At 37.7% G+C, this 10,174-nt stretch overlaps 1 protein-coding gene across 4 annotated transcripts in view; it reads left to right on the plus strand.

Annotated features, from left to right (window-relative positions):
• The window catches only part of PDE8A (phosphodiesterase 8A), a 189,145-nt gene extending 179,210 nt beyond the window's left edge, over positions 1 to 9,935 (plus strand). For all 4 annotated transcript variants that reach the window (XM_069983555.1, XM_069983537.1, XM_069983546.1 and 1 more), the window contains 6 exons: positions 3,023 to 3,221; positions 4,836 to 5,053; positions 5,151 to 5,283; positions 6,417 to 6,584; positions 7,414 to 7,543; positions 8,512 to 9,935. In XM_069983555.1, coding sequence (XP_069839656.1) covers positions 3,023 to 3,221; positions 4,836 to 5,053; positions 5,151 to 5,283; positions 6,417 to 6,584; positions 7,414 to 7,543; positions 8,512 to 8,618 — 955 coding nt within the window. In that variant the 3' untranslated portion in view covers positions 8,619 to 9,935. The remainder of the gene's footprint in view (positions 1 to 3,022; positions 3,222 to 4,835; positions 5,054 to 5,150; positions 5,284 to 6,416; positions 6,585 to 7,413; positions 7,544 to 8,511) is intronic.
• The last annotated feature ends 239 nt before the right edge of the window (positions 9,936 to 10,174 follow it).

The raw sequence follows: 10,174 nt of genomic DNA on the forward strand, positions 1-10,174 counted from the left end.
TTTTAAAAGTGTAAAATAATAAAAGTTATATACATTACATTACCTCTCCACGCTCCCTGGTGTCTTCCTGGCTTCTCCTTGCTCCCCACAGCTGTTGGTGCAACTTCCAGGGGGCGGCTTCAGGGAAAAGCAGGAAGACAGCGGGAAGCATGGAGAGGTAATGTGTATACTTGTGGCGATGCGTAGTTGGTCAGGACCAAAAGACACAATCTGCCGATCGTTGACATCAACTGATGGTTGTCTTTATTACACAAGTAAATCGCTCTGTGTAATAGGGTCCTAAAATGTCACAACAGTGTATAGATAAACAATGTTAATTTACCTAATATTGTTTGATAAACATAGCAATAAATACACTGGATTGTTACTTTGCTTAAAATATTATTTCAAGATCAAGAACATGTAAGTGCATTAAAAATCCTTATTTCTTTAGTAAGTCTGTCATGAGTTGTTACAGTTACTTCTTTGGACATTTTTAGAACATGTTTTGGCCTAACCAGCAAAATACTTGGAATAGGGGGGCAGCAGCTGACAGAACAGTGTGTTATTTTTTGTTGATGTAAAGGGTGTGTTGAAAATGCTAAAATGTCGACAAAGGGACAACTAAGGTCATCAGTAAATTTCATTCATTGTACTATATAGTCTTTTTTTTTCCAAACAAGTTTTTATTACGGAAAAGATTAAATAAAAAGAATAGTGATGAGCGAATAGTGAAATATTCGAATATTCGATATTCGTGCGAATATCTCCCTGATATTCAACTATTAGATTGAATATTTGATCCCATTAAAGTCTATGGGAACAAGTATTCGATTATTGAAAAACATCTATTCGACCACTTGGAGGTCACCAAGTCCACAATGAAACCTCAGGAAATGATGCCAACACCACTGGAATGCAACTGGGACAGCAGGGGAAGCATCTAACACCCCAAAATCGCAGTGAGCCCCCCCCCCAAAAAATTGCATGTAGGTGAAAACAGGTGAATTACCTGGTTATTAAAGGGTGTATGAATATTTTATAGGTAAAGCTGGACGGCTGTATTATGTAGCACATAGCACTTTTTTAAACAGAGTGCCTTATAGTAGCACAGCAGCCTGCTTGTACCATCCTGTGTATTTATGTATGATATAGCAGCACTTAGCACTGGAGGAACACACGTACTACTTTTTTTTTTTTTTTTTTTTTTTTTTTAGATCTAGCACGTATCAGCAGCACAAAGCACTTGGTGAGCAGAGTGCCTTATAGTAGCACAGCAGCCTGCTTTTGTATTTATGTATGACATAGAAGCACGTAGCACTGGATGAACACACATGCTACTTTTTTTTTTTTTTTTTTTTTAAGATCTAGCAGTCTAGCACATATTAGCAGCACAAAGCACTTGGTGAGCAGAGTGCTTGCTTTACCCTTTATATTTATGTATGACGTAGCAGCACGTAGCACTGGATGAACACACATACTACTCTTTTTTTTAGATCTAGCACTCTAGCAAATATCAGGAGCACAAAGCACTTGGTGTACAGAGTGCCTTACAGTACACCAATACAGTAGGGATTTGAATGCTTATCGAATATTCGGCGTACTATTCAATAATATTCTATACTAATATTCGATAAAATTCGATACTATCGAATACCTTACTTTTTGATCGAATATCTATTCGATCGAACAGTATTCGCTCATCACTAAAAAAGAACATCATAGACTGAACAAGAATGGGGACACTCAGGCCCAGATATATCTTATAGAGAAATTATGCTATATTTTTGCCTATTTTTTTTACATTTTGTGCTGAAGAAAACTCAATTAACAAGAAACTTAAAAAGCAGAGACCAAGAATAATATGTGAACATGAACACTAGTGTTAAGAAATTCAATGAGAGAAGAAAATGTGTTTGTACTATATTGTACTATATAACCTAATAGCCGTCCGGCATTGGCAGCCCAAGATTGTTATAGAATTTTTTTATTGACACTTTTATTCTTCCAGGTATGTCACCAGCACATGTAAAAAAAAATCTGTGGTGGAGCATACTGGCCTTGTGCTGTAGTTGTTTGTTGAAGCTTTTCATGCTGCAGCCTTTCGGTTACTATTGTTTGTTTTAGTTGCTGATCTTCTTTTGAAAGCTGATGGAAATAGGAAAATAAGGGCTAATGAAAGTTTATTGTTAGAATATATTATAGTAGAACTTTAAAGACTTCAGGTTGGCTTTCCACACATTTAAAGTGGTCAACTACAGCAGTATCTTACATTTATAGGCATTTGTGTACAATAATATTCTATATATAATAATATGGATGTTTTCTTTTGTTCCTGAATATGACTTCATGTGTCATATGTGTCTCCTGCTCACACCTAGGTCAGAGGCTTCATATTTTGATGGGAAATATTATGTTGCCTGTGGTTCTACTTCCTCCATTTATCAGCTTACTCGTCTGTGCTACTTCACGCACAGACATCCAGCATGGAGCTGCAAGAGGGTCTGCCTGGACTATCTAATGACGGTCCATAGAAGATAGCGACGGTCTGCTCCCACCGCTCCTATTACACGGAGCGACAGGCAGCAGACCGTCATTACCAAGATATTGATTTGGTTTATGCTTTAAAATAACGATAAGCCGACATTGTGCATTTCGGCTGATTGATGCCTTTAAATATTAACTATTACATTAAATGATTATTGGCCAGGTACGGCCGATAATCGTCTGGTGGAAAAGAACCCTAAGTGGAACCCCCTGACTATACCCACTGTAAGTCACCCCAACTGGGGTGGGGTGATGCACTAATCCTGCAGAGCATTGTGGGTTCTCTTATGAACAGAACCTAATTCCATCAATAATCTTTTTCTGTATGTGTCACCTTTAAAATTTTGTTGAAATGTTATACTTTGTCCTTTCCTTTGTTTTCAACATATGTTGCTATTTTTTGTTATATGTTTTTCTTTTTTCATATGTCATAACTTTAGTAGAGTTCTATTTTCTCCACTCCTTCTGAAAGAATCATTTTGCTCTTTTCACGCAGGCCTTTAGTTTACCTTGGCCTTAAAATGTTTGCTCGGTTTGGGGTTTGTTCATTCCTAAACTGCTCAGAAGCTACTTTGAGGTCCTGGCTGCACGTCATTGAGTCAAACTACCATTCAGGCAATGCATATCATAATTCAACACATTCCGCCGATGTCTTACATGCCACTGCTTACTTCCTGTGCAAAGAGAGGGTAAAGGTAAGGAAGATTCTGACCTGTGCTGTGGGAAAACATGCACATCTAGGCTATGTTCACACACTGTCAAAATAAGGACTGTTTTTATTAGTCAGCTGTCATTTAACGACAAATAAAGGCTTTAGCGATTAATATCATGGCTACTGTTAAAAAAACAACAACAAAAACATCTGTTATTTGCTGGTAAATGACGGTGTGTGAACATAGCCCTATAGGGTATTGCAGATAAAAACATACTGAACATGATCTATTACTAGCATACAATGGAGGAGCACAATTGTCTATATGTTTAATGGAAAGTAGGTATATTGCTGACACAAGAAATGCAGACAGCCATCCTTACAAGATGACATTTTTATAGGTCTAATGAACACGCAAAGTTATCTTACTTTGTAAAAACATTACTTTATTTTGATTTTGCACCAATAACAAGTTTATATCTTGAGCTGGAGTCATCATCCTTTTGCCTATTAGAAACAGTTAACAAGTTTGTTTGCAGAGGGACAGCTAGATAGAATCCTGCAGAATTGTGAATGCAGCTCTGGATTACAATTAAGACTGTGATTTAAGAACAGTACAGGATTTGTAATAGCATATATTTACAAAGTTACTCACCTGAATGCTTGCATGGATGGATTATTTATATATATATATATATATATATATATATATATATATATATATATATAGTGATATACAGCATAAAAGAATGAGGCAGAGGCTATGGAAACCCTAGTTAACTTTTAGTACTCAGGGGTACATTATTCCTTTAAATCAGGGATAGGGAACCTATAGCCCTTCCCCCATTGCAAAACTACAGTTCTTATCATGCCTGGACAGCCAAAGCATTGGCTTTGACCAACCAGGTGTGATGGGACAGTTCTCCTTTCTTAGAGTATTATTAGACAGGCTGATGGCAGCCCGATCAATAATGTAAACGAGCACTGATCTGGTAGATCAGCACTCGTTTACTGGGCCTATCACATGGCCCGATAATTGTTTAGCAAGGGCTGCAAGGACATCGTTAGCAATGTCCTGCAGCCCTTGCCCAAACAGTTAATACATTGCCTGTCCACGCTCTCGATCTTCTCCTGCACTCTGCATGCTTCCCGATCCCGCGGCTGCAGATTCAGAGCGGATTGTCTCAGCTGACAAGCTGAGCTCACCAGCACACATACACTCACCAGCACACATACAGAGTGCAGGAGACCGAGAGCGTGGACAGGTAATGTATTAACTGTTTGTTTAGCCGTCGGCCATACATTTCTGTTAGACGTAAACATGTGTGGTCAGCGCCAATGATTTTAGGAATGGACCTTAAAAAAAAACAAAAAACGATCAGCTGATGATTGATTCGGCCAATTAGAGTTCTGTATAATAGGGCCTTTTACTTTTTTTTTTTTTAAGTTTCGTGTCGATTACTGGTATGAGGCACCAGTTGAAGTGTGTTATTACAATGACATCCATGCTAGGTGTCTATATACATTTCAGTTGTTTTTCATGAATCTAGTAGATACAATAGTTTACCTTTTAGTGTTTATGTGCCCTAGTAAATGAATTCTGAAAGTGTCTCTTTTCTATAAGCCATCCTATTGATACTGTGACATGTGTGTTTAGCAAAGCCTAGACCAGATCGATGAGGTTGCTGCTCTCATTGCTGCCACTGTTCATGATGTGGATCACCCTGGGAGAACAAACTCATTCCTGTGCAATGCCGGAAGTGAATTGGCCATTCTATACAACGATACGGCAGTGTTGGAGAGCCATCATGCAGCGCTGGCCTTCCAGCTGACGACAAGAGATGACAAGTGCAATATATTCAAGAACATGGAAAGGTAAAATAGGAAGAAAAAAAAAGTTTTTGACACCTTTTTAGTATGTTATTTATGTATTCTGCACATTTATCTGTTTTATGTTGTGTTCTTTGAACAGAAATGAATACCGCACTTTGCGGCAAGCGATTATCGACATGGTTTTAGCCACAGAAATGACGAAGCACTTTGAACATGTCAACAAGTTTGTCAACAGCATCAATAAGCCATTAGCTGCACTAGAGGAGAATGGGGTGAGCAGGACTGCCAAATGTCGCTTTCTATAAAATATTTGGAAGTTACAAGAAGTAAAATAATTGTAAAGGCTGCTATGGAGCATACATCATCAGCAGTATAATAGCACAGTGAAAACATTACTTTGATGTTTTCTGGGTTAACAAATGTAGGCTGCACATCCATTGTGGATAAACGTTATCCTATATCACTCTTTCTGAGTTCTAAGCATGGGAAGCTGGTAGTGCTGCAAATGACGCATTCGAAAACCCTGGTATTCAGACGTACTGGTTTATTTTTACAATTTATAACAGAGAATTTGTGTGTTATATTGAGCTCTTTCCTAGGAAAGCTACTTTCATGAGTCTTAGCAAATTCTCACAAACATTGGTAGGTTGACTTATCAATGCTTACACCATCTTTGAGCATAATAGCAATTTTGTTATACCATAAAAGCATAAAGCATGCAAGCCTTGGTTAATCCCCTCCCTTGAAGTTTATAATGCATTATTATGCTCTATCAATGTTATATCTGATTGTTGTCATGTCTACTCGCAATTTCCACCAGTGACCATGCAGTAATGTCTTCAGCTTAGCAATGGGGAGTTGACTTCTCAATAAGTCTCCATGTAATTGTTACGTATGATAATACTACCGAGATTGGACAAACTAACTAGGAGATCCCTATAGATGTTCCTTAGCGTACTGTATATTGCTGTTGATAAGCTGTATTACTTGTGCTGTTTTTGTTTTTTGGCTACAATCCAACAAAGTGCTCTTCTGTCCCTCATGTTAAGCTTTGATTTTCGACTGCAACGACTTCTGTCTGACAGTGTTTTGCTGGTCTTTGAGATGTGATCAAGGAAACGAGACCTCACCATACACGTCAATGTGGGTCACAGATGGGCCTACCAAGCACTCACCTCTAAAACAAATAAATAGATTTTTAGAATAGCACAAGTAATAAAGTGTCAACAGATACATAAAAAAATCAACAGATATAAAAGCTATGTGAGTGGAAAAAAAAGCATTACCAGTGGTGGCGGGTGTATCAGGGAGGGTTCTTCTGGATTATGTAAAAATAGCGGTATATTCCAACTCTTATAGTTACTCTGTTTTGTTTGTTAATGCAGTCTCTTTCCCTTGTATGTAGGGAAGCATCAGTGATGATGAGTCTGTCAAAAACATATTGACATCTCCAGAAAATCGAATACTTATAAAGAGGATGCTCATCAAGTGTGCAGATATCTCCAATCCATGCCGAGCACTAGAGCAATGCATTGAGTGGGCTGGGAGGATATCAGAAGAGTATTTCGCACAGGTGAGATAATATCTTGTCATCTTGTACAATCACAATGCAAGCTGTTTGTGTAAAAGTGACCACCTTTTGAGTGGTTTCACACTGCTATATACATATATATATTTATTTATTTTAATTGAAGCTGGGTATAGTAACCATGGAGCATTGTCGAGTTCTAATGCTAATATTCAGCCAATAGTATAAATTCTACAATGACAACATTAAAGGTAAACTAACAGCAAGTTAGAATCATCGAACCTACCGATATGTCCTAATAGGCCACAGGGAGCTGCGGATGAAGATAATTTTTCTTACCCTAATCCTCAGTGCTGTTTTTTTGGAGATTTGTACTTTATTCAATATGCAAATTAGGCGGTTTGCTGCACCGAGGGCAGCTAGCATTGATAATCGCCAATATAGGGGTGAGTCGGCTGAGAAGGATCAGTGTACCAAACTGCCTAATTTGCATAGTCAAATAAAGTACAATTTGCCCCAAATCGTTGCAATGGATTATGGTAAGAGAATTACCTTTTATCCTCAACATCTTGCGTGCTATGGAAATGTAACAGCAGGATAGAGACTTTCATTAAAGTCTCCATTGATTCCATTGATTCCAATCATTGAGTCGTGATGATCACCATTAACAATGCCTAGTAAATCAGATTTACAGCTCTAAGCGCCGTTCTTTTAGATGTACTTTTCTTTTCCCACCAAACATTGTCCCTTAAAGTAACCTAGTTTACACAGCAAGAAACATTAGCAAATCCATGTCAGCTCTGTTTGCTTATGTAAATTGGGTTAGTGCCTTAAATTTCTTACAATTTTGTTGAATTGCTGTTTTATTTTCTAGACAGATGAAGAGAAGCGGCAAGGTTTGCCTGTGGTAATGCCTGTGTTTGACAGGAATACGTGTAGTATTCCGAAATCGCAGATCTCATTTGTGGATTATTTCATCACTGACATGTTTGATGCATGGGATGGTAAGATTTGACTTGTTAAATGTTTATCTCTTTGGGGGTTTTTAGGGGGTTTTTGTATATAGCATTTTAAATACATCGTTAGGCCATGTTCACATGGCGTAAGAGACCAGGTCACGGAGCGGCCGGTCTGTGAAAAGATCATCCTGGCCGGAACTGCAGTACCGGACGGATGATCTTTCGGCCTGCAGAGTTCTGATGTACACTTTTTGAAAAAACACTTTAATTCACTTTAAAACCTGCAATCATTAGATTGTATGTACTGATCTATGCTATGCCGTAGCATAGCACAGATCAGTGTTATTAGCGATCTATGTATAGAGTCTGCCTGAGAGCAGACTCTATGCATAGATGGCCGCTCTCACTGCAGCGGTCCCGCACACATCAAACCCCTTTTACAGTCAGGAACATATATACATGATTCTGCTGCACAGATTATGTGCAGCAGGAACATATATGTACGTATTGCTGACGTGAAGGGGTTAAAATGATGAGGAAACTTAAAGTACATTAGAAACCTGCATAACTTTTATACTATGATAGAATAGTATATAATACTTATACAATAAGGGAGCTTTCGATTTACAGTAGAAGCACTAATGGCCCTATAATATTAGGCAATTATCCACTAGACAGGTCTTTATTGCCCTGTGTAATAGGGCTAGTGATTACCTGACAAACCTATACCATAAATCTCCAACAAGTGAAAGATTTAACATTAGTCTTAAAATAAATAAATCATAGGCCACTTTCACACATTGCATTTCCGTCAGTCTTTTTTCAACCAAAACCAGGAGTGCAACTCACAGGGCAAAATTATAATGGAAAGATCTGCCTAGTTTCTGTGTTTTCAACCCACTCCCAGTTTCGGTTAAAAAAAAAGACTGACGGAAATACTATGTGTGAGCATAGCGATATTGTGTTTGTTTAATGTTTATACCAAAAACACTGACCATTGATTTTTGTTGCAGCTTTTGCTGACTTGCCGAACTTAATGCAACATTTGGATAATAATTTCAAATATTGGAAATCACTAGATGAAAGACAGCTAAAAACTCTACGACCGCCCCCCGAATAGCAGATTCTGGCGTCCATTACCACCTCTCAGCCAATGAAGCCCTCCCTTCTAAGGGACCCAGATAGTTTTGGTTCATCGTTGCCAGAACCTGATTTTTCATCCTACAGGATGTTCATGTAACAAGGATTGTCAGGTCAAAAGATACCTCCAGTACCCTGCAGTAAACTTTGATATAAAAGAAATATATTTAAAGAAAAAAAAAAGCCTTTTGCATTAACTTATCTCACAAGTTAAATTACACTGGATTGCTGCAATATTTGTACTGACGGGTTCTTCACAAAATATCAGTTAATTTTCTTCATATCTGTATGAAAACCTTGAAGATTCCTCGGATGAAAAGTTTTCTTCAAGAGATTTGCTCAGAAAAAAAAACAAACAGACTCAAACCTGCAAGTGAAGGAAAATCATCTTTGGTGTCTCGCGGCTTTTAAGAGAACACTCTGCTTTTTTTTTAAAGCACTTATAGTTGTAACAATCAACACATTAAATGCACTCTTTATGAAGGAGTTTTTGATCTCTGAAAAATAGATCTACTCTATTTTTTAATATCACGGAAGGGGCAATCATTCACCTCTGCACACTACTGATAGGGAGCTTTCTCAAGGCTGTTTAGTAGCAAATTGTATAAAAGACACAAAACTTGATCATTAGCATCTATGATTAAAATATGTTTTATTTATTTTATTAGATGTTCAATATTTTCTATGAATTTATAAAAAAGACAAAAAGCCAAAGCCAACTCTAGATGCATTACAGATTCTCACGATTCATAGTCACTTCTAATCCATCAATATTACCGAATCCCATATTTGTATTGCACTGTACGACTCACGTGGGTAGTGAAACTATTGTTTAAATTTTGATTTATGATGATTTTTTTCCTCCTTTTCCTGAATAATGATAATGCTTTGGATTTAGTGCCACAGGAGGGACATTTTAGCTTTTTAATTTGGTGACGGCCCTTTTTCACTATCAGTTGATTTTACCCTGCGATGCCAGTGGGCGCCAGGAGTTGCTATGCAATGTGTTGGCAGGTCCACTGGCTTTTAAGGGGTGAGGACAGTGAAAGCTCTCCTCTGCCCCCACATTTTGCAGTTTGGTTCCCTATCAGGAGTCTGCCTTATTTTCTACAATATTTCTACAATGCATTCCACAGCAAAGATGGAAGGGAGAAGTAAAATATATTTAAACATTTTATAGCTTCTCTATTTTCTTTTGCAAGGGTATTGCTTTACTCCAGTTTGGAAAGGTATGTACCTTCACGGATTAAATAAGACATTCACAATAAGCACCAGTTACAATAAAGTGTATATTTTATGAATTGTCAACTGTAGTTTTTTTTACTTCCCAGTTTCTTTGGAATAATGTCACCATTGCATCATTTATCATTTGTGTTTCCTAAGATATTTTAGCTTGAGAACCACTTTCAAACATAATAGATGGAGTGGATTTACAATGTAAGCATATTTTATCTAGAAGCTATTAGGGTACATAAATCAGGCAGAATTTACGGGATCTCACCTGCCTCAGTGTGCCATAGCTGGCGCCGCTCTCTA

This window comes from Dendropsophus ebraccatus, chromosome 1 (assembly GCF_027789765.1).
Source record: "Dendropsophus ebraccatus isolate aDenEbr1 chromosome 1, aDenEbr1.pat, whole genome shotgun sequence".
NCBI classification, from domain to species: Eukaryota; Metazoa; Chordata; class Amphibia; order Anura; family Hylidae; genus Dendropsophus; species Dendropsophus ebraccatus.